The sequence below is a fragment of the Porites lutea genome, chromosome 1, assembly GCF_958299795.1.
Source record: "Porites lutea chromosome 1, jaPorLute2.1, whole genome shotgun sequence".
In the NCBI taxonomy this organism is placed as follows: Eukaryota; Metazoa; Cnidaria; class Anthozoa; order Scleractinia; family Poritidae; genus Porites; species Porites lutea.
In genome coordinates this window covers 26,017,164-26,042,201 of record NC_133201.1, presented here as the reverse complement: position 1 = coordinate 26,042,201, position 25,038 = coordinate 26,017,164, and the positions used below count along the sequence as shown (strand labels likewise).

Here is a 25,038-nt window from a genome sequence, read left to right as displayed (position 1 = left end):
AAGCAGCTTACTCTAGGATAGGGTTAAATCAGAACATTTGGGTCTAGAATAGGGTATCATTTTTCAGGAAACTGATCCGTTGGTTGAAGATTTTTTCTAGACTCGGGAAACAGCTACTTAGGGGGATTTGGGGAGTTTACTCTGGTATAGGGTAGCAAAATTTAGCTGAACTAGCTCTGGTATAGTTTAAGGGTTCGAGGGTCCCAGCCGCACCTCCCCACCCAGAAATTCCTAAAGTGCGCCCCCGGGGTTTCCACTCTACTCACAGGCTTCCCATTTTGTTACAGTGGTTTGCCTGTGCTGCGAGCTTTTCCATTGAAAAAATCTGGCAAGAGGCGTGAATCAGTGATGGGGAGGAGAGAGGCGATCCTTTTAGCACAGGAGTACAAGACAAACACGGGAAAGCGTATGGCATACTACGGATATTCAAGGCGGCCATGTCGTCCCCCTGTAGAAATCTCTATCCAGTGGATAGCTCATTTGGTTTCTCTAATATTCGATGAATAGTGATTTATCCGGCGCAGTGGATAGCAATATCCTAGATTTTAACAACCGGGGCAAGAGATCCGGCCAGTTAGACCTGATTACCGTGCGGAATTCGAGAAACGCAAAATTTCCTGATTGGATACGGGAGTTTTGACCTCTTCTTGTGAAACGGGATGCGCCAAAATCTCGGCACGGATATCGTATCGGGAAAGACGACGGTATTCGGGAAAGGGATGGCAAAAGTTCGAGACGCGGGATTGTCGCGAAGAAGGCGCTGGAATATGGGATCAGGTCACCTGTTCCAGACCCTGATAGAAGAAAATACTGCATACGATCATGAGGTATGATAATAGCTCTGCAGCTCGAATTCGATATTACTATAAGAAAATAAGAAGGCGTGAAAAATATTCCGCCAAAGCTGTTTTTATAAATAAATTTTCAAGGGAAAGGCCTTGAGTCCAAGCTAGGGCTTATATGGGAGTTGAAGGCCCCTACTAATCGGTTCCTGATCTGATTAGAGTATTGACATCACGTAATTAAAGATTGTGGCGTACCGGCCTAAAGGCCTCAGTCATACAGACCACAATGGCGAATGTTTCACTCGCTACGCTAATACAAAATAACCGAATTGCTACGACAACATGATTGAATTCAACTGCTTTATGGGGAAAACCTTTGTTGATATCCTCAAACTGCACGAGAACTGACCAAAGCATTGTTTGAAAAAAATGTATGTAGAGGAAAGGTCATGATCATACAGTTAACTCTCTCTTAACGCACACCTCTATAAGATGGACACCCCTCCAAGACAGGCAACGGGCATTTTTGAAACCTTCAACGGACAGATGACTGGGTGGGGGAGTGTTTTATGCAGCGCAAAATACCTCAAAAAAGAGATGTAGTTGCTCTACTTGACATTTAAACTGTTGCTTCAGTTCGCAGAGTGTATACTGTTATGCTTTTAGACCACGAAGCTACCCGTGAACGTTTGATTGCACAATGAGAAAATAATCGTTTTTTTCTGTTACAGTGTTCCAGTTTTCGCTGTTTTGAACAAGTTTAACAGAGGTTTATTCATTAGGAATGGGTTCAGCTTTAAGCCGGACACCTCCCTAAGAAGGACAGTCAGGACCGGTCCTTAAGGTGTCCGTGTTAGAGAAAGTTGACTGTACTCCTAAAAAACCTAACCCAATACAGCCAATAATCGTCAATCATAACAGATGCTCTTGAATTTATAATATAGTCCGCTTATACTTAGGGCTTGTTTACATAGAGGTGGGGGACCCCAGGTAGGTGAGGTAGCCCGCCTGTCCATATAATCTCTCATTTTAATTTGATCATGTTTAAATGATAGTGGGGTGACCCGCCGCGGGTTACCTCACCTACTGAGTGAGATCCCCAACCTCTAGTATATAAACAGGCCCTTACTTATAAACATGCGTTTGTCGACAAGAATAACACTACAGCGTTTAAAAAAAATATCTATAAACAACGTTATGAGCATATCTTAATATTAACCTCTTGCATATTTCATGCACGTTTACGTCAGACAAGCAGATTGCACCACTTGTTAAAGTGATGTTTCCACTCGCAACGACGATTTGTAGCGCAACACAGGGTTGCAACAGTGTTGAGACATTGTTTTGAGTGAACTTACAACATTGTTCCAATATTACCAACGCCAGTGCTGCGCTAAAAATCGCCGTTGGGAAGCTTCCTGTCTAACATATACCCTGTATTAGCTAAGTTTTGTATAATGAATTCCCAAGGCAGTAGATTCTGAAAGCATTCCCATGTCATTTCAATTCGCAAACAGAACCATTATTGGCCATTTTAAATTGAGAGTGGGACTGGGGCGGTTTTGTGTCGAATTGCACTATGGGACTGTTTTGGAAATGCTATCATAGGAAACTGGGTCCAAAACAGTTCCATTGTCTCATAGTGAAATTCGACAAACCATCTTGTTAGTCTAACACGCAGTCGCAAACTGGTCCATAATGGTGAAGTAAGGAAGCAAATTATTCGCCATTTCCACACCTCCCATGATACAAATTTTATTTGTGGAAAGTATCGAAAACATAGGACTCGGTGATTAAACGTTGTGTACCGTCAAGTCCAATGAAAACTAACAATGCAAAAAACAAAGAAATCTGAAAGGTTTCATGACCATTCCACCTTATTTACTATGGCTACAGAGAAGTGTCTTGCACTGGGCTAAAAATATATTTTACTTCATGCAACACGCCAATGATTTCAGTTACGCTAAGTCAACACTTCGACAGAAAGCGATCGGTACGCGAGGGCTTCTCAGTCTCTTGTTCCTTTATTGCCAGATGATTTTATAGATCACCTTATCATGACTCTCACTTATCACCAAACTTTACATTTCTTTTTAGGATTCATTGGTGAGCCTAGAGGGCAGTCAAATGCCTTTGAAAACTCTGGAGAATTCATCAATGTACCATTGACCCTGTAAATAAAAAATGCATTAATACTGCAGGTCAAGCCATCGACTACAGATTAAATGTTTACGACCTATGCCGGTGTAAGAATTCTACCCTTGTTGACAGAGGAAGTTATTAGAGAATTTTAGATTCTGTAAGAGCAGGACTACTACGAAAATGAGATATTTTTGTTAAATACTCAACAAGTAGTGCAGGTGACGTGAACCAGCGTCATTTTGGCGGGAAAATGAGATAGCCGGGGGGCGTCATTCTCCATACAGGGCCCCCTTTGGGGACAGAAGAGAGTGGCCGTTTTGGAGAGATGTCTGTTAGTAGAGATTCAACTGCATACGGGTTTTGGCGAAAGTGTGGTAGTGACGGAAGCACGCGAGTTATCTAATGTTTATAGAAGTTTCATCATTTTACGATCGAAAGAGGGCTTAACTTCCCTCAACAAAAATAATTTTGTTAACTTCTCTGGTGAAAAAAAAAGCAAATGGAAACTTTCCGATGTGTCTATTTCTTGAGATTAGTATAGGTAACAGCATGATTTGTAGTGATATTTGGCATAAATACCACGAGTGATATTTCGAAATTGTTACACGAAATTTCACGAGCCGTTAGGCGAGTAAATTTGCGACAATTTTGAAATATCACGAGTGGTATTCATGCCAAATATCACGGGCAAATCATGCTATTATTTGTTTATACTACTACCCACACAAGGTTTGTAATTTTCACATGTAGGTATTTCAAATTAAGCTGAAATACCACTGCTCTAAGCCAATCAAATTGCAGAAATTTCTCATGTAGTAGTATAAGGTGAAAAAACAACTTTATGTCGTAGTTTGTCTTGGTCAGGAATCTAAAGGTCTCTATTCACAATGTTATTTCGGGGATGAAATTAAAGTGTCTGGCCAAAGAAAAACCATGGAAAACAGCTTTTGGTTCGAAAAATCGGATTCCACTGTATTTCAATTTCAGCTGAAATACAACTGCTCTCAGCCAATCAAATAGCCGAAGTATTTCAGGTAGACTGTATTACAATTTGTATAGGCAGCACTATCTCCTCGCTCCTCTCGCCAAAACTGATTAGACAGGTTTCGCAGGAGAGAAGTAGGCCCCACAAATCTACTAAAAACCAGTCATTATTCGTGGATTACTATACTACGAGCAGTCTCTCTTTTTTCTTGGTCCGTCGAGCAAATCGCCCGAGACACGCAAATGACCACGCGCGTGACTGAAGGTGCGAGACGGGAGAGGCACGACAAAATTTTTCTTCTCGGGCTGCCGCCCTCGTTTCTCGCGTCTCGCAGACTCCTCTTACTAAATCTGAAGAAAAAGAGAGACTGCTCGCAGTCTAGTGGGTTATAAACTTCTTTATTACAATTAATTAAGAAGCATTTGAGTTTTGCCGGCTGCTACTCGTTCGCCAATTCGCAGAAGAACTCAAGACATTACGATAATAGACCAGGAGAAACGTTACGTCTACTTAAACAATTATGTCAGCATTGCAATTGATTCAAGTCGTCAGTATGGTGTTTTGGGTGCAGGTGAGGTACGAGGAGAGGCGGCTGTACTTGCTGTATATATTTAAACATGCTAGAAAAAAAAATTAGTTAAGACTGCATACCTCCAAGGGTTAGGACTGTGGACATCAAATTTTGTTGCAAAACTGATAGCTCTCTCACTGTAATGGCCACACCAGTTCTGCAAATAAACACAGATCAAAATATGGGAACCTCGATATAACGAACCTCTACATACGAAGTCCTCTATATAACGAGCGGTATTTTCTGCCCCACTCACAGTGAAACGTATGGAAAAGAACTTCAATATAACGAAACCTCGTTTTAGCGAACATGTTTGGCCAGTCCCTTGGGCCTTCGTTAAATCGAGTTCCTCTGTAATTGCTACCATATTAATTGAAAGAGCGCCGCCTCTAAATAGGCGGGGCCACTTCTCAGCAACCATTTTACGCAGGCCGCATGCAGCGCTCGACGATTTCCAGTATTTTGAATATCTCTTATTTAATGCAAATTGGACTGATTAGAAGGGGACATAGACCTTAAAACTAACTTTCATCGCGTTTCTTTTTCTACATTTTTCAGGTTTGAAGGAACGAAAGAAATATTATCTTTCGTAATCTTTTATTACGAGATCTTCAAGATGCATGGGGAAAAGGTTCTTCGTATTTGGTCGTATCTACCAGGTTCAATGCTTAATTTTGTTGCGTTAAAATCATACGTCCTTCACTTACCCTCGCAAAACTAATAAAGAAAACCTGTTCATTGGTCAGCATCATGCCCGGAAGTCTTGGTTCTTCCCAATGCTCCCTAACCCACTTCCGGTAGGCCTAAAGGGAAAGCAAAAATAAGATCATGACCATATCAGTAAAGATTCTGGGAAACTTTCCTCCTACCCATCCCCCTAAGCCAACATTTTGACCTAAATGAGACATGAGGATTAACTTTGCGTTAGACGAGGGACGTGGCAGTTTCCCTCCGAAAAAAAGCCGATCTTCACGCGCGAGGCGTAGCCCCATTGCTGTAAAAAGTTGGAAACCTACGGAGGCAAGAAAATTTGGAAGGAAAGAAATTAGGGTAGAAAAGGTATAAGACAGTTAGTCCGCTTATGAGCTCTCAGAGGCACCTTGATTTGGTGGTGGACTTTCTGTTATTTGTTTATCTATTGTTCGCTTCTTATATTACTTTTCAACAAACCCCAAATCCTACAATATTTTCCAAATTTCCATAATTTTCAACAACGCCTCCATTGTTTTCTTCATTAAAATCATCAAAAATTTCTTAAACTTTTATTGAACCAAAGACTACGACAAGGAGTCATTTTTTGATTGACTGAAATCTTGGCTAGATTTGGAAGAAAAAGGACAGAAATAAACGATGAGCAAGGCTCTTTACCAGTACTCCTCCTCTCGCACGTATAGATTTGAGCATATTTTGTCATAGCTGAAAGTTTATTGGTTCAAAGTTTATTGTTTTGAACAATTCACTCCCCTCTCCTGACCCTGTTATCAAAGGCTATAGTCACACGTTGTACTACACAGGATAGTTTTTTTTGACGCCAAGACACGCTATCCGGTATAGCATGAGCAGGAACGGCCCAGGGCCACACATCGAACATCTTGCCGACGCGGTTGGCCGAGAGGGATTGGTGCACTAAATTCCAGTCCTCGCTCTTGATTATTCATTTCCGTCTCAGTAGGATCCAGGCCTCGCTCCTACTTATTTACTTCCGCGACAGACCGAATAGGTTTTCACTCTGCACCAAAGTATGGCAGAAAAGTTATCCGTTATGTGACGCTTCACTTTTGAGATCGGTGCGGTGCAGCTTCGCTCCGTCAGAGAAATCGAACCGCCACAACCGTTGTTGTGTGTTAACAAAAGCCCTATACAGTGTTATTTTCGTGAACAAAGCCAAAGTTGCAGTAATTCCAAGATTGTATTCAACACTGGCTTACAGAGACATCTTTGAATGGGTGAAGAGAGGCGGGAAAATCCCTCGGGCTCGAAAAATATGAGCGTCTTAGTGTACTGAAGTAAGAAAGAAGGGCTTCGGGCCAAGAGGTTTTAAGAAATATTAAAATTTTGTCAATTGGGAAAAGGAGAGAAAAAGAAGAACATTATTTTGTTTACCGAATAATCTTAACACTTAAACATAACACATACCTCAAGCGCCACTGTGACACCGCCGCCGTCTGCAATATTTTCCGATAACGTTTTCTTGCCATCTACCTGAAAAGGTGTTGTATCTCGTTAAAAGCTTACATCGCATTCGGGATCATTAATTTCATCGTTTTGCTAGGCGAATATTAGACGAATAGTAGGCCGAATGTCAGGTAAATATTACACGAATCTAAGGCGAATATCAAGTAATGTTAGTCGCACGCTAGGCAAACGTTAAGGAACTGTCAAGTGAATGCGCCATTTGTATCTTATATATTAATTCATGAATTTGCTTTAGATGGCAAAAATAATAATTTACCTTTCTACCATAAAAGGTAAAGTTTGAATATTGATCCACTAAACAAACGGATTTTCGTTCAAAATTAACCAACGTCTCATTACTCCACCATTTCCTGCGATTTCCTTTAATATCGAACATTTTACCTGCAAAAAATTTACATGTTAAAAATGACGTCACCAACACCGATGTATTTAACTGGAGCTTCGCCTTTAGGCTTGGCAAAATTAATATATTCAAAATTCACAATATTACTGAAATAGCCGAAACTGATTTCTAAACATATAGCTTGATCTCACCCTTGTTATCAAATCCGTGCGTTAATTCATGCGCCATGACTCCTCCAATAGCACCGTAGTTAATTGCACTAACAAACAGGAAAAAAAATTCAATAATCGATTTGCTGTATAGCTGACCACTGGTGTAACTTGTCCCAAGTTACACAGCGGCGCTGTGTTTCAGTGGCATTGGCCTTCTTCACAAATCCACCGATATGCATTTCCATGAATTAACTGCACAGTAATTTTCAAGGAGTTATCATAACTCCTCTAGTGGGGCTACTTTAACTCCTTACAGTGGAGTTATTTTTTGAGGAGTTATTTGAACTCCAAAAAGGAGTTTAAAGAACTCTTTTTCAGGAGTAAAAGTGAGCCCAGATATTGAGGAGTTAAAATAACCCCCAAAAAGGAGTCATCCTGTACCTATAATTTTGACTCCACTTTCAGAGTTAAATTAACTCCAAAAAGAGTAAAAACAACCCATGTAAGGAGTAAAAATACCCCCATTTCGGAGTTATTTTAACTCCAGACTGGGAGTAAAAAGAACTCCTTTTCAGGAGTAAAAATGACCCCAAACTCGGAGTTAAAATAGGAGTTAAAGTAACTCCCAAAACGGGGTTATCCTGTACCTTAAATTTTTACCCTATTTTTGGAGTTATAATAACTCCCTAAAAACTACGGTATGACTCACATCATCACAGACCCAGGCCTAGCAAGCCCAACAAAAAGGGGGATTGTGTGGTGGTTTGGGAAGAAGAAAGTAATGAAATACTAACTGAGTTAAAGGGAGTTATACTCAAATTTTACGTTGAGCCCAACATGCTTTCTTCACTCTCATAGCTCATATATATATATATATATATATATATCCACTTACACGTTTTCTTCATAAAGCCAATAACATTGCGAAGTAATTTCCTATCAGGTTAATAACCAGAGTTTAACACCAAGCAACTGACACACACAACTCATCATATTCCACTGATTTATGAAATGACTCCTGGGGTCAAACTATTCGCTTTTTTGATATGTTGTCTTATTTACTACGCTTTATAAACTAGTCGGTTATCACGTTGCTTGTTCAAGCACGCCAGGTCGAATGCTGACTCATTCTGAAACTCATTCTTTCAGTTTTATTTCAATATTGATGTTTTGAAAACTTCAAGATGATTTTATTCATCATACCTTGGATACCGCACATTGTAAAATGGAGGCTGCAAAATCGCCGCAGGAAAGACTAAAATGAAGTATAAAATCACTAATTGTCATGATAGCCATCATTATAGCGTACAGTGAAGAGGGAATCACAGCCCGTGGGGTTACTTGCGTTACTTTTTGCTGGGGGTATGTGCCGCTGGCTTCTCGGAACCCCTACCACAATATAGTCTATTCTGTGGCCAAATATAGACCCCATCTTAGTCACTTTTGGGAAAATGTAATTTTCGCAATCCCAACTTAACTAGGTCATCTTGAAATGAATTGACACATTGGTTAAAGTTAATGTAGTAAAAATCATCCCATTTATAAATCCTACCTACCTTAATTTTCTGATACCCTAAATCCCGAAAAATGTGCGATCCCATTCTAGTAACTTTAATGAAATTGTAACCCCATTTTAGTCAATCCAGTCGTGAAAATGAGTTCCCATCCAGCGGCACGTCCCCATTAGCCTGTTACCAGGATGTGCCCCCCCTCCCCGGGAATCACAACGACAACAAGGCCGGTTTGATACGCGAATCTTTGTGGGGAAAGTTTTGGGGACAAGGGTGATAATCATATAGGCATTATGCAGATTGAAGTTTGTACATATTTCTTACCCACTTTGTTTTCTGGATATGAATAAAACGCATTCGTCTCTGTTGGAAGTCTTTGCCATCTAAAATGAAAAAAGAACGTTTTATTTTCTTGACTGGTTTCAATACATTTCAGTACTCAAATAATTAAGGCTTCCACTAGAGGGGGGGTGGGGGTGGGGGGGGTAGGCTGCACAACTTAAATACATTGACATATAGAGCATTTTAAGATTCACTTGGCCCGCAGCTACTGTGCAAATTTATTACAACAAAAGAAACTTTCTGATAAGAAAAACGTTCAATTCCTACAGGACTGGTTTCGTACACCAACATTGCCGACCATAATGGTTCGACTGCTGTAGGACACCGATATGGTGGACGTGAACGCGCTGTAGCTGATTTTTAAGCCATGTTTTTGGTGCCCCTAAACGCCGTTGACATGTGGATGAAAGGCTAAGACGAAGAAAAAAATCATTTTCAAAACTGGGGACTTCTTCTTTTCGGGTCCCAAGAATAGCCGACGTATGACGCAATGTGAAAACGGTCTATAGGCCATCTTAGACGAGAGTACAAATTTTCAACAGGATGCCTTACTGAGACTTGTCCACTACAGTTCCAGCTTTTGCAAGAATTCTAAGATTTGTGTTCCTTTCTGCTGAGACATGATTATCAAAGAATGTTTTGGGATCTATCTTGACCTAAAAAGTAGATCAAACAAATTCCTAATGAGTACAGGCATAGTAGTAATACTGTTATCATCATCATTAGGACTTTATATTTACTAAGATTAGGTAATGACAATACTTGTCAAGTTATAGTCAAATATGCCCATCTAATGTTGCAAAAGAGAAAACAGATCTTGAACCAAAAATCTAATTAATTAATTAACAGTATTGTTATCGTAATAGTATATATTGTATTTAAGCAATAGAAAACGTTTTCTGTGTTTGCATAGCCTGATATAAACATAAGAGAGGTCGGGAGCATTCGAGACAGTTACGCAAACCCCAGACGAAGTATATCTTTATTGCGCCTTACTCTCCAAAGGGAGGTATTGGTCTAGTTACTATAAAGGTTTTATATTCACTACTACAACAAATTACCTAAAACATGAACAGAAACAACCAAATTTTATAAAATAACTAAGATAGTATGCACGCTCTGATTGGCCGAGAGGCGTGTTTGCATGAGAGTAGTGGTTTTGACGTCAAAATGTTTTGCTTTTCGCGCGCTAATAAAGCACGAATTAAAAAAAAAGCTTTTGAGTTAAAAAATCGACAAATCTACTTTATTTACCTATTCCCTCGTCAACTGAAACTTGGAAAATCTTTACAAAACATGCTGTGTCAATTTTTTGATGATTAAGCTGATATTTTAAGCGAGAAAAACCCATATTTTAGAAAGCCTCTTTTTTGCAAAACAAGAACTGACTACGCATGCAAGACTTCTGCGCTTGCAAGACTTCGCGACTGGTGAAAATTTCTCTTTTAATCAGTGCCGTAACAAAGAGTTTTGCTTTTTTTCTCGGGAAAGTTAATTTATAAAAGCAATAGAAAACTTTTTCCCTGTATTTGCATAGCCTGTTATAAACACTCTAGAGGTTGGGAGAATTCTAGACAGTAATGCAAACCCTCGACTTCGTCGGCGGGTTTTCATAACTGTCTCCAGTTCTCCCAACCCCGCACTTTCCATGAAGTATTCTCTATACAGCTTTTTCGAGAAAGGTTGTCGGAAAAAGTGCATGCGACAATCCCGAAAGGTATTGTGGGTGGTTTTGAGTTCACTGTTTTTCAAAGAAATTTGAGAGAATGGCACTAGAGGCCATGGATATACGTTTGCGAGTGCTAAAGGATAGCAACAAAAGTAGGTTCGACAGCTACAGTGTCAAGAACAGTGAATTGATCGCATCCCATATTACCTTTCGGGATTGTCGCGTGCACTTTTTTTTCCGACAACCTTCCTCGAAATAGCCGTATAGATACTATACTACACTACTCCACACTACACTATGATGATGATGATGATGATGATGATGATGATGATGATGATTATTATCAGTTCCCAAGTTTTCCTTCCAACAGGCTACTCCCTGGTACCATGTGACCTCCCGTCACCTTAGGTGACCATCACCTTTCTTATAATTCTTGTAATTCTTGCTGTTCCCCATAAAAAAAGCTTTTGTAATGGCTGCATTCTTCCGTCAAGTCCTGCTTTTTTTAGATACCGATAAATATCAACAGAATTCAGGGCAGGCCTAAGTATTCCTTACTTACTGACAGAAATGAAATCAACAAAGCTACATACCTCCTTATATTGCTCTGTCAGGTATTTCACGTCCACAATATAGTCAGGATATCCAATATTTTCAGAGAGATATTCTGCCTGCAAAATACTGGAACTGTTTAAAGGCATATTCGTGTCAAATTCCACGTGACCTCAAACGAGTATTGGTCCCGGGAGGAGGGTGGAGGGTGGGGTACTTGGGTTAATTTTCCTGGTTATGTGCCGCTGGCCTCTTAAAACCACTACTACAATATATTCTTTTCTGTGGCCAAATAAACCCCATCTTAGTCACTTTTGAGAAAATGTAATTTTCGCGATCCCAACTTAGGCCTGGTTCAGACGCCGAACTTTTCATGAGCCAAACCTAATACATTGAATTAAGTACATGAAAAGTTCGGCGTCTGAATCAATTAGGAACGTCTGTTTCAATTTGGAAATCGAAGGGCTCAGCCGTTCTTTTCGCCAAGCCCGGCCGGGAATGTCGCCTTTGGAGTGACTTTGGGACGGCTTTGATACAGACGCCAAACTTTTCATGTACCAAACCTAATGCATAAATTATTATAACGTATTTTGTAAGCGGGTTGACCGAAGTGAGCATTTTCCTCCTTTTAAATTTAGTTCAGCTGCAATTAAGATCGGCGTCTGAAGCTATTCAGCCGCTCTTAATAGTTTGGGTCGGCCTTAATTCGAATTAGGCTCGGCTCATAAAAAGCTCGGCGTCTGAATCGGGCCTTAGTAACTTTCTGTTTATGCATCTACCTTTAAAGCCTTTTAGCTAGGTCTTCTTGAAACTAACTGACAGATTGGTTAAACTTAATGAAGTAAAAATCTTCCCATTTTAAAATCCCTACCTACCTGAATTTTCTGATCCCCCAAATCCCGAAAATGTGCGATCCCATTCTAGTAACTCTATTGAAACTGCAACCCCATAATAGTCAATCAAGCTGTAAAAATGCGACCCCATCCAGCGGTAAATCCCCATTAGCCTATAACTGGAACTAGAAAGACCTCCCCCCCCCCTATACTCCCGGGTATTGGTCTTTTTGAGGCTATTCACACTATGCGGGAAAGCTTTTGCGCGCCATACTGGATATGGCTTCAGTTTACGCACAAGAACAGAGCGAAGATGTGCCGCGCCGATTACATATCGGATAGGTTCGGTGCCGCATTTAGGTGTAGTGTGAACCGGTAATCGGACTGTAGCGGAAGTAAATAGGCAGCAACGAGGACTGGAACCTACTGAGGTTGGAGTAAATATTCAGGCTTGAGGACTGGGATTTAGAGCACTAAACCCTCTGTGCTGAGGCACGATGTTCGATGTGAGTAAACGACTTCCTCCGGTCCTGTAACGTTGCTGTTCACACCATACCGGATTACGTTTCTTGATGGCTCGAAAAACTAAACATTATAGCGTGAACATAACCTGTGGTTGTACAGGTTGTGTTGTGGTTGAACGGTTCGGTGTTGCGGCGAATAGGTCATTTTCATGACAGCGACATTTGACTACAACTACCAGAATTCATTTTCGTTTCTCGCATCTCGATCTTCTTTCATCACTATCCTGAATATCACTTTCTCTCCCAACCACATCCGTGCCCAAATTTTGACACATCTTGCTTCCCCTGATAGCAATGAAATCACGTATCGCATCAGCGTCTTCTCGAATCTCCCACTGTATTTTGATCAAATCCCGGACAGTGAAAATAACCTTTCCTGACGCTGTGACTAACGCTTACAAACGCTCTTACCTTAAGTTTGGCTGCTTTCTTTGTCTCGTCATCCATCCAGTCTTGTCTCATTAGGATATCGACAAAGGCAGCCCGAACGTCTGCAGTCATGTCCATTGCCTATACAATGATTTTTAAAAATTTCATTTTTGATAAAATCTCGTTATAATGGAGCTAATCTGCAACTAAGTAGTCTCTAATTATATTCCAGTTTAGTGACGGGAGTAAAAAAAAAAGGTCAAGCAACCATTTTTTTCGCCGATAACCCGTGAGAGTTATTAAACTTGCGGTAGACGCTGCGCTCGTTTTATCCCCTTCTCTCTATCAATGGTCCGTTTTGAGGGTATTTAAAGGCAGTCAAAGCTACACAGAAAGGAGAGAATTTAAAACAAGGATGTGTTGACTCCGGGGATCGTACTCGGAACGTCGCGCACCCAAGGCCACGCACTAACCAACTGTGCCACCCTTGCTCCTAGTGCCCGCGCGCAAGCGTCGAGCGTCAAGCGCCTCTCCCGCGCCCTCAATCACGCCCATGGCCATTTTCGTCTCTTGACTGCTTCCCTCCACGCACTAGTTTCGGTATCCAGGAAAGTTTTGCTTGTGGAATCTGGGATCCTGAACTTTGGGATTCGGAATACAACTTACGGAATCCGGAATCCCGCGAATGACTGAAATCCAGAATCCAAGTTTTACTTACAAAGAATCTAGAATCCGGAATTCACAGCGTCGGATCTAGAAATCCAAGACTGTCTTGGATTCTCTTACGTGGGCCGATGTGGAGACCACTATATTCGAAACGCGAGAAATGAAGACCCCTATCGCAGCTAGACACAACATCTTACTGTCTGTTTACCTAAAAAACCGTCTGTTTATAGTCTGTTTAGCAAACTTTTTAAATGGTAAACTCTAAATAAGTAGATAAATAAACAAATAAACGTTCACATGCATGCGTTACGTTAATCACAAGTCGCTCTCACCGTTTTCCTGCTGTCTCCGTAAAATTTCTGATCAAGAAAAACTTTTGAAAAAGGTATTCCAAATTCGCGCATTGTTCTCAGCTGACATATCATTTTGTCGTCGCTGTCACTCCAGTGGTTAAATGCTTGAATGTAATAAGATTTAAACAGCTCTACAAAGTCGCTGCTCAGAGATAGAAATTTTGACTTAACGACTCTCCACATGAGGTAATTGGCAACAGTCCTAGAAAAAGGAAAATAGTAATAAAAAAAAGCGGACAACTGTAATAACAATGATAACGATAATGACAATAACGATGATGATGACGATGATGATGACGTGACGATTGCGATGACCATGATAATGACAATGTGGATGATAATGATGATAGTGATGATGATGATGACGATGATAATTATAATGATAATGATAATGTTAATGGTAATGAAAAAATTATAATGATAATGATAATGATTAAAATAATGATAATTATGATGACGATGATGATGATGTTGATGACGATAACGATTACGATGATGATGATAATGATAATGATAATAGTAATGATAAAAATAATGATAATGATAATGATAATTTTAATGATTAATGATGATGATGATGATGATGATGAAAAAATAAGGTTGTCGCTTGTAGTAGATCGATTGAAAAACGTGATCAAAATATAGACCTTCATTTCCGCTGCTGTAGTGCCTCATAAGACATACCTTTTAGGGGTTATTTTCAGTAATTTTACCAGATTTTTCAGATACTCCAATGCGTAAACGACGATTTCCGTTTGGTCAGTGACTTTAAATTGATTCTCTTCCATCATACGTTTGAAATAATCAGTCCAGTTAATCTATAATATGGGGCAAGAAATATTAGCGACACGAGGGAACGAACTCTTATTTATTTAAAGGCTCAAAGTTATAATAATAATAATAATAATAATAATAATAATAATAATAATAGTAATATAATAGTAATTTTCTATAGCGCCGTTTAACATATAGATGATCAATTCGCTCTGCATACTCGTTAAAATTTTTAAAATGAATCTGTAATAGACAAAACCAATAAAAGGAAAAATATTAAAAAAAATACATATCAAAATAAAAACTTGAAACTAGGTAAAAGCTAGTTTAAAATGATATGCCTTAACATGTCTCTTAAAAGCATCCAGTTATTCGATTTCAAAGATATGCGCGGGTAGGCTGTTCGTGGAATCGAATCACTAGGTGCTAAGAGACATGTAAAGACACATCTTTTGTAATAAAAGGCCAACTGCGAGAATACTCACAAACGCTCCAGTATACTTCTGTAGTTTTGATATAGTTAGTTTCCTGTACGCCTGCTTAAAGCGTAGCATCCGGGGCGTAGATATCTAAAATAAATAAAAAGAATCGGTTTAGCTGATAAAGGGTTTAACGTTGAGAATGCTTTCTCTAGGTTTTTAATCAAAGGGTTTAATTGACTAAATCAACTCGGTCGATATAACCACGTTTTTGTATCTAACATAATAGATTATCGTGTGGCATGAAATTTTTGCGGGTTCTAATTTTTGCGATTTTTCCAGCGATCCGCAAAAATAAGTTCCGGCAAATAAAAATTACCGCAAAAATTTTTCCCGCAAAAATTTACTCCAGAGTAAATATTCTCTATAACTTAAATTCGCTACACAAAAATACAGTGCAGTGTTCAATTACAACTTGCCTCTTTCATTCGGAAACCAAACGGTATTCAATGAATAATTGGTTTTACATAGGGTACGTATACCGTAGTTTTGTTTGAAAATATGTCTTTCTATTGCACGTACTTACCAAAAAGGAAAATATTATCAATGCTGTGTCCTGGATTCTTTCTGAAAATCGCTAAAAATTACTACCCAGCGAGAAAAACCAATCTGTACTGTTTGCAAAAATTGGTTCCCGCAAAATTCAAAAAATGTGCAATCCGCAAAAATAAACTCAGGCAAAAATTTCGTGCCACACTTTAATCTACAATTTCATAGGGGGAAAGATGAAGAAAGAAACCCCCAGGGGTATACTCAAAAACGTTTTATAGGGGGGGCTCCGCCCCGAGGTCCAACCCCTAGTACCCTCTATATACCATATACCCCTTTATATACCATTTTTGACAGAAAGATACCCCGTATACATCCTGTTGACCAATGTTGCCCCTTCCATATACCTAGTTTAGAACTTTACATCCCTTCTAACTGCTGTAAATGCGCTATCTTTAAAATATGGATAAATCACAAAACCAGAACGTTTTCTCAACCATAAAATGCATCTGTTATCCTTTTTAGGTCTTTTTACCAATCGAAATGACAGATATCCCTACCCTTTCATATACTTCAACAAGGGAGATCCCTACCCTTTTATATACCCGAAGCCCGCATGAAAAAGGTACCCCTTTCGGGTAGAACCTCGCCGTATAGGTCATTATTGGGAGTACTCCCCCCCCCCTCCCGCGAGAAAAACAGTAGAACTTTCAGTCGTTAAACGTACCTGCTGTTCACAGGTTTCCATACCTTAGCCAATTCTTTTTCAAACTCGAACGTTTTCATTAAATCATCCTCAGATCCTTCCACTGCCCCAAGCTTCTTTGTCAAGTTTCTCATGAGGTCTTTAAACGCTTCACGAATCTGTAACAACAACAAAAAGTTGTCAAGTAGCTCGGGGTTGGGGGAAAACTAAGTGAATGCTGGTCGTCTCGTTTTCCGGTAGAAAAAGCAGCTTTTGGTCTCACTTAGGGTGTTAATTACGCAAAGCTAATATTTTTACCCATAAAACTATCACTTAGGGTTGTACGTAAATGCAGTCAAACTGAGTTGGTATAAAGTCTCCTTTAGAAATCAAACAAAGGCTGGCTGAGCCACGCTCGATTTGGTCTCTTTTAGAGGGGCAAAATCACCGTCCCTTTTAAGACAGAGTCTGCCCGGGATTCGCAGACTGATCAGCAGAACTGTGCCGCCAATTATTCATGAAAGCGCCATTTACCAGACCAAGTTTCCCTAGCCTTAAACAAGTGCTATTGTTTAGACTCAAATTTGTTGGTTGCTTGCTCGTTTGTTTTTCCTAGAAACTGTTTCTCATGAATTGCGCATGCGTCTCCTGCTCCTAGTGGGATTGGACGAGTGCTTTTCACGTACGTGACGTGAATATCAGATTCAAGTTGAGAATGTCTCAAAATAGAAGATGATCAGATGAAAACAGCAAAAAACAATTCTTATATGGATAAAAAAAGTGCGTGAAACTACTAATTTAAGTGTAGAAATAATGAACAGTAAACGACAAGTAAAGAGGAAACTTAGTCACGTGGTACACATTCGCGTTTGCCGTTTGACGTAAACGTGACGTTTAACCTCTCTTACGACTCGTTTTGAGCAAACAGTCTGCGAGAAATTTCCAGTAAGATCTCTTGTTACGCCGCAAAATGTAACAATTGAAGCAAAATGTAACATTAACGCGAAATGTAACAACTTTTTACGCGAAATGTAACATTAACCCGAAATGTAACAAGTTTTGACGCAAACTGTAACAACTTTTTAACGCGAAATGTAACAACTTTTTGACGCAAAATGAAACAATATTTTTAACGCGAAATGTAACAAGCACAATGTTACAGCCTTGAAATAACTGAGAAACTTGGACATGAGCCTTGGAGATAAAGTGTAAATTGTCTGGTGGTTATAAAAACAGTTTATTTATAAAGTTTTTTTATAATGTCAAATAAACTTACAAAAGGTCGTAAAACAGGTGATAAAGTTATAACCTTGGAATAGGGGGGGGGGGGGGGGGGGGCAAACAAGGAGTATGGAGAGGAGAATGGAGAGCAGGGCTGGACTAATCATAATGTGCGCATTTCTCGCAACATAAAAAGAAAAATACAGTGAAACCTCTATTAAGGAGACCCCCAATTAAGCGGACACTAAGCCGGGTCCCGAAACGAACGTCTGATATTTCCCTTTTAAAGAACCCCTATTCAGCGGACACCGGATTGAATTAACAATAGTAGTATTGGATTACGTCCTTGAAATACGTACTGAAGTCAGTTAGTGTTATTCCATTTATATTACAAACAAATTAAAGTTGGTAATGAAAGGTAATGAACTTGAACTCTGGCTAGCTTCTTTAACAACATGCAACTTTATCACAGTACGGGGGAACCGTTGAATGTTGATCGTTAACAAACATTGCGCAATTTTTACAACCCTTATTAAGCGGAAACCCTCTATTAAGCGGATACTTGGAAAAGTCCCGAAGGTGTCCGCTTAATAGAGGTTTCACTACTGATTCTTTTAAAAAGTACATTTTGTTTCTTTTTGCATGCTACTTCAGCAGTAGTAATTCTCATTCTTACCCTATGGCTTTCCGTATCGTTGGTTAGATGGTTCCTTCTTGACAATGCAATACTAGACTCTCTCATCTAGAAAATAAGAGAATAAAGTCCACTTAAAACACCAAGCAACGGCTTCCTTGAGCTATTGAACCTCCTCTCCACTTAAATCAACGGTAATTCGTCATTTTTCAAATCTTCGGGCTTTCTATTTTAATGGGAATAAGTCATTTCGGTCAAAATTACATGGACAGATTCAAATTTGGATCGCTTACTTTACAGCCACCATTGTTTTTTAAACATTCCCGCGTACCTTTACCACAGTTTTTTTTCGCGCGTGACGTCACCATACAAGTGGGTTATTTGGTGCTTTAAAGAGGGCCTAGATGGAGGTGGGTGGGTCAGCATAGCAGCTAACACTAAAATCACGAAAATATCGCAGTTCATTTAAGTCAATTCTTTGCTGCAGTCATTACTTAGCTCTTTTGCCCATAGACAACATTCTCCTGTAGATTGATGAAGATGTCAAAGAAAATTTCACCAGCGAGGACTAACCATAATACTTTCCTGGCGGGTTTTTGCAGGCATCACATTAAAACTTGGAAAAGTTGACCCAGATTTTTTAAGCTTCAATCCTTGTCTATCCCTGTCATCCGTAGCAACAGACGACAGAAAACATTTTCACCGCCTAAACATACCGTAATAATATACTGGGAACTGTTTTTGTCATCAATGGCTACAGTCGTGGTAAAGAAGATCGGTAAAGCCAGGTATTTGTGGATCTTTGGGAGATTTGTTATTAGTTCCCAGTCTTCTTCCTTCCAGCTTTTATCAGTGATGCTCCATGATCCGTACTGTTGGATAAGTCTTTCAAGAGGCTTTCCTTTTAATTTCTCAATCTCGTCCTTGTCCAAGCAGGACTCGTAATAAGCCAAAGCCTTCCATACAGCTTCTTCCTAAAACCAACAAAGATGATAAGTGGGATGTTGGAGTTTTCGTGCGAGAGTAGATAGTCAGCTTACCATAGGCACGTTGCCTAGCTACAATCTTGGACAAAAGGTGTTGAGAATTTTGCACTTTCTAACACACAGGACGCCTATCTTGCGGATTTGGTACCACTATGACCCCTGCCTTTATTTCATCCTGGTCAATCTTGTTCAGTCTGGGGCAAAAATGATACAGGCGGACTTCAACTTGGGCGAGGGGGCGAGGGGGCGAGGGGGCGAGGGGGGGGGAGTATTTGTAATTGCCGGTGCTTTAAAGAGCTTTATCTTGAAACTACCTATAGTAGCGTCCATTTTTTTAAACATTTTATGGTGGGGCCAAAGCACCCCTCAAATGTTGCATGAGTGCTGAATTTACGTATTTCTTACGATTTTTGTCATTTAATTTGTTAACCAAACTTGCTCGATAAACTACGATTTGACGTTGAGGCTGACTGTTAAAGTTAAATATTTTACTAACAGGGCTGGAAATTAACTGAAGAAACTCGCTTAATACTCGTGAAAATTGTTCCCTTTGTTAACTCACGCGGATTACAGGGGCAAAGTGGGGTGACGTTCAATTTTACAGTTTCATGCTGATCAAAGATGAGCCCGTAGGATCATTGTTTTCTGATTACCGTTTAAGCAGCGGAATTCACGAAAACAAATTTAGAAAAATGTGGGCGTTTGTTTCCATAGAGAACGCTCTGCTCAAAGAAAATTAAAAAATGTACACAATGAATATTGCTCACCTTAGAATAAATAGCCCTCAGTTCCTTATTAGTGAGAATCATTTCAATCAATTCCCTGTTTTCATCGGACAATTTTTCAAATTGATTCCACTTAAATTTCCCAGGTGTCAGCGGGTTTTTCTTCAACCATCCTCCGCATGCGTACTGATAGAAATCCTCACAAGGGTCCACTGAGGGATCGATAGAGTTCAACAAATCTGATGGAAAGTGAACAGCAATATTTCAACTCTTATCTATTGTTACTCTGCCACCCTGTACACGTTTAGCGGGAAGTTTCGGGGCGTAGGCCAAACCCAGTATCGTTCTCACAATCCTCTTCTACTCATTCCCCGTCTCTCTCTCTCTTTCTCTCGCTTCAGGGGACGAGTAGGAGAGGACCCTGGAACGAGGCTGGGCCGAGAAAAAGCCGCGCGAATCATTATCTAAGAGACATTTAGCCTGAGGTTTTTGGGCGAAAACTGCCTCTGCGCCCGACGGTGTTTGACCACGCGACCAGTCTTGCAGTTTCAGCATAGCGAGCTTTGAACGTGTAGAGGTAGGCTGTCAAGAAAACCATTTACCTGAGGTATTTGAGCCTTAAATACCCATTTTCGAAAATAATAATAATAATAATAATAATAATAATAAACACAGTCACTACCAACAAATGGTTGTCAAGTAATTTGAAAGGAGAAACAGAGGGACTACTTGTTGCAGCTCAAGACCAGGCAATAAACACCAGAAACTACCAGAAAATAATATGTGGCCAGCAAGTGGAGAGCAAATGCAGATTGTGTTCGCAACATGAAGAGACAGTGGACCATATTGTATCTGGATGTGAGGTATTAGCCAAAACAGAGTACATCTCCAGGCACAATAATGCTGCAACATATCTCCATTGGAGCATATGTAAAGATCATGATATAGAGATTGCAGACAAATGGTACGAACACGAACCAGAGACCGTGATACACAATAAAGATAACAACATCACCATCATGTGGGACATGCCAGTCAATACTGATAGAACTATAACAGCGAACAGACCAGATATCATCGTTAAAGATTCAGTGAATTCCACCTGCAAACTTATTGATATGACTGTTCCATCAGATAGAAACATCGCACTGAAGGAAACTGAAAAAAAATGCAAGTACAAAGACCTAGAACTAGAAATACAGAGAATGTGGCATATGAAAACCTTAGTGATCCCTGTGGTTGTTGGTGCGCTTGGTACAGTGAAGAAGGGTATGGTAGAAAACATCAAGAAAGTATCAGAGAGAGCTAGTATGACAGAGATTCAAAAGATCTGCATGCTGGGATCTGCACGAATCCTTAGAAAGGTGCTCAGTGTATGAACAGAATGATTGACTTGAGTGACTGACGCTCTAGGTACATGGTTTGCGCCCGGCTGATGCGCAAAAAGAACACCAGCAAAGACTGTGATAATAGAGATAATAATAATAATAATAATAATAATAATAATAATAATAATAATAATAATAACAAAAGTTTCGGGCATCTTAAGTAGCATGCTAGAATAAAACTCTCACTAGCAAAGTCCGTAAGTGACTAATTGCAGACCGCCTTTGAATGAGATAAACTTCTGTTACCAAGGTCTTTCGCTACGGAGTTACGGACAAACTCTTCAGTCACCCGGCTTTAAATATCACAACTCTATCGCTGAGACCGTTCTAACTCGAGTTATAACCCTTTAATGTTTGATAAGCCACTGTATAAGCGCCATCTTTGAACGTTTAGATAATTTTTTTGTCTTTTTCAAAAAGACTGATACTTCTTCAATTTAATCGGCTATTTATCAAAATTCCCTCTTTTCTACTTCCTAAAGCCAGTCTCCGGTGGCCTTAAGTAAGTTTGTCAGAACAGTCTAAAAGCTGTTGTGCTTGTATCAGAGTACACCATAAATGACCTAGGCGTCCAGGAGGGGGCGTTTGATAGATAGCAGGCGTTTATTCTCATAACTGCAAGAAGCTCAACAAATCTAATACGCTTTAGGCGAAAATACCAAGAGAGGTTAAAGATAACGGAATATCCACTCCATCAATTGATACGTCTAGGCCGTCTAGAGATCCATATCGCTCTTTCGAATCCCAACATCGATGTCAGAATGTTCGCTCAGGGCCAGACGTATAGTTAATCGATAAACCGATATCGATAATAATCGATAGTAATCGATATCAGTCATTGATGAACATCGATTTCTGATCGATAGAAATCGATACTGAAAAAAGCTGACTTCGATTAATATCGATGATTTTCCGATAGAAATCGATAATGATTTTTAATCAATCGATTCTTGATTAATCGGCGGATTAAATCGATTAATATCTATGATATCAATTGATTCCCGGTATCGATATTTTTTGACTAACCACGTCTGGTCATGGTTATTGTGTTGCTATCATTAGTCTATCCTTGCTTTGAAATTGGCATTGAACAAGATGAAATACGCAAAGCCTTGCTAATCAAGTGAGAAACTAAATGAATCGAATGATTTTGCTCCTCTTCGCTTATTCCTAGTATTTTGGAGGAATTCTCATAGGGGGCGTCGACTAATAGACAGGGGGCGTTTATTAGAGAGGGGCATCTTATTCAATTTTTAGAGCGTAGAGGGGGCGTTTATTAGATAAGAGGCGTTGATTTGGAAAAGGGCGTCTACGACGTCATTTACGGTTTGCACGTTACTTTTCTACTGCCAATGTTGTCAAGGAAATTTCCTCTCCAAACCCACTGTAGCGGCTTCTTGCAATCACCGACGACACTGACTCACGGTGCTGATGTTGTATGTGTTGTGGTTCAATTTTAACCTACAATCATCGTCAAAAATGTCGGGAAGGTTACCAATTTTCACCTTTTTGTACTTGTCCCCCCCGCCCCTGGATCAATGTTGGACAAAACTAAATTGTTTTTGTGCGTAATTGTTGTTACATGTCCCAACATTGAATAGGGGGCGCGGGGGGGATTCAGGAGAAGAACAAATAATCTTTTTTAAACATAGACATAAGGCGTATGAAATGGAGCAATAATTTTGTTAAGTTATTCCACCTTCCCAACTACTTTTGTCCGTGATTGTAGGTTGAAATTTTACTTCCCTTTGTTTTGAGGTATGGTAATATAACAACAACAAGTTTATTCAGTATTACCATTTTGTACAGGTGTTACCAATTAAAATAACAATAATAAATAATAATGAAGAATAATATACAATAAGGAGTTTAAAACAATTGGAAATTGGAAATAAAAATTAAACCAAGGATAAATATGCAATAATAGGAGTCAACTGTATTTGGTATGGTTTCACGTACAAGAGGCGATAAATATCTGAAAGTTCCTTGTAGTAATGCTTGATCAATAACCATCTTAAAATCACCGAAACATTCTGGTGCTGCTATCGTTGTAGGGGATGTTTGAGGTGGGGGATGGGGTCGGGGTAACTTTCACCAGCGACGGAATTGTGACGTCATTTGTCGAGGTCATTTCAGGCCCATAAGAAATACCCCTTGTTTTGCATTTATACAGAATTATAATCACCGGATTCGCTTTCATATAATGGAGAATTTTTTATGAGCCCTACCTGATGCAGCCTGTAAGCAATCTCTTGACCAACACAATCCTCCATAGTGACTTTGTTGTTTAGAAGTTTGCGATGTCGAATTGACTGAAATCATTTTTTCCTCTGGTTGAGAATTTCTATCGCGCTCGATCAAGTAAAGACTTAGTAACACAAGACAGCACAGGACCAGCAGAACGATTACAAGCACTAAGCTCTTAACAAGCATCGAACAATGTTTGCTTTTCTTCCTCTCCACTGGCAAAGAACTTGATCCTGATGATCCCTGTCTCTTTTTCGGCTTCTGGTAAACATCACGCATCTCTACCGTTAAATTGACAGGATCCATAACTTCCAACCTTAATTTCCACGGTCAAATTAATAACTCACTGCAAACTACTAAAAGAACTAGGCAACAGATTCAAGAAATAATACACAGTTTCAGTGCGACGACACCACTTCCGTTGAGTTCAACCTTATTTATCTTGCTATCTTTTCATGTCCTCACGTCGCCAGATGACGTCATGGCGCCCTTAATTAATATATTAACAGATGTATCCGGAGTTTAGTGTCTACGTTGAAGAGGTTTTGTTGACCTTCTGCTCTTAAATACTTAAAAAAAAAACAAGTGTGGTAAAACGATTACGTCACGAACTAAGCCTCATCAGGCTTCTTTAAATTTTTCATCGTCTTGCTTTAAGTCAGGCTATTTCAAAAATTATTATTTCGAGAGTTAAGAGACTTTGTTACTTTTGTGTGGGTCAACAGAATCAGGCTCGGTAATGAATCCATTATTGTTGAAATGTTGTCACAACATTTTCTTATTTCTTCTTGGAGAGTCTTTTGATAACCAGCAATTGTTATAAATGTGTCTTGCAAGGCAGTATTTTTATGTCCTGTGAGATCGACTTGTGGCAAGTCTATAAATCTCAGTGAAATCTAGCGTTTTTAAAATACGTATCTGTAGTGAGTTTTCTATGTTGTTGTTGTTATAGTATTTTCTATTTCTTCACTTTTACGTTACGTTATCTGTTGCTGTTTAGTTATGCTTTCGTACCGGAAATCTTTATGTCGAAGATGAAGAAGAGTAGTTAGTTGTAGCCTCCAACGCAGACATTCTTAGGGGGTCGTCACGCGTTCCTGCCCCAACGCAGGAACGCGTGTAGAACCCTTAAGAACGTCTGCGTGGGAGGCTAAGTTAGTTGCCGATGCCGTAGAACCCGGTAACCTATTAAAGCAGAGGTTTCAGATATCCCAGCCAAGGTTATCAGGTATTCAGTACAAAACACTGTACCACATTCATTTGACTATATCTAACCAGATAAGAACGCACCTGTCCCTAATGAGGTCCAAGTGTCCTCGAGTACCAGTGATTAACAGCAGGAGGATCATATGATTTTATCGCCCCATGCAAGGGAATGGGGATTCCGGAATCCGGGAAATTGGTGCTCGTGTAATCC

General features: G+C 39.7%; 1 protein-coding gene across 1 annotated transcript; it reads right to left on the bottom strand.

The window, feature by feature from the left end:
• Positions 1 to 2,755: 2,755 nt before the first annotated feature.
• LOC140946998 (endothelin-converting enzyme homolog) lies at positions 2,756 to 24,080 on the bottom strand. Its single transcript, XM_073396082.1, has 19 exons — positions 23,603 to 24,080; positions 20,029 to 20,225; positions 18,992 to 19,249; positions 18,318 to 18,383; positions 16,486 to 16,599; positions 15,253 to 15,336; positions 14,678 to 14,811; positions 13,973 to 14,195; positions 13,017 to 13,115; positions 11,290 to 11,367; positions 9,580 to 9,683; positions 9,010 to 9,068; positions 8,378 to 8,429; positions 7,214 to 7,281; positions 6,936 to 7,060; positions 6,620 to 6,685; positions 5,191 to 5,286; positions 4,564 to 4,640; positions 2,756 to 2,956 (listed from the first exon to the last, which is right to left on the bottom strand). The coding sequence occupies exons 1-19, from the start codon at positions 23,925 to 23,927 to the stop codon at positions 2,857 to 2,859; spliced, it is 2,325 nt and encodes a 774-aa protein (XP_073252183.1). The 5' UTR covers positions 23,928 to 24,080; the 3' UTR covers positions 2,756 to 2,856.
• Positions 24,081 to 25,038: the final 958 nt, after the last annotated feature.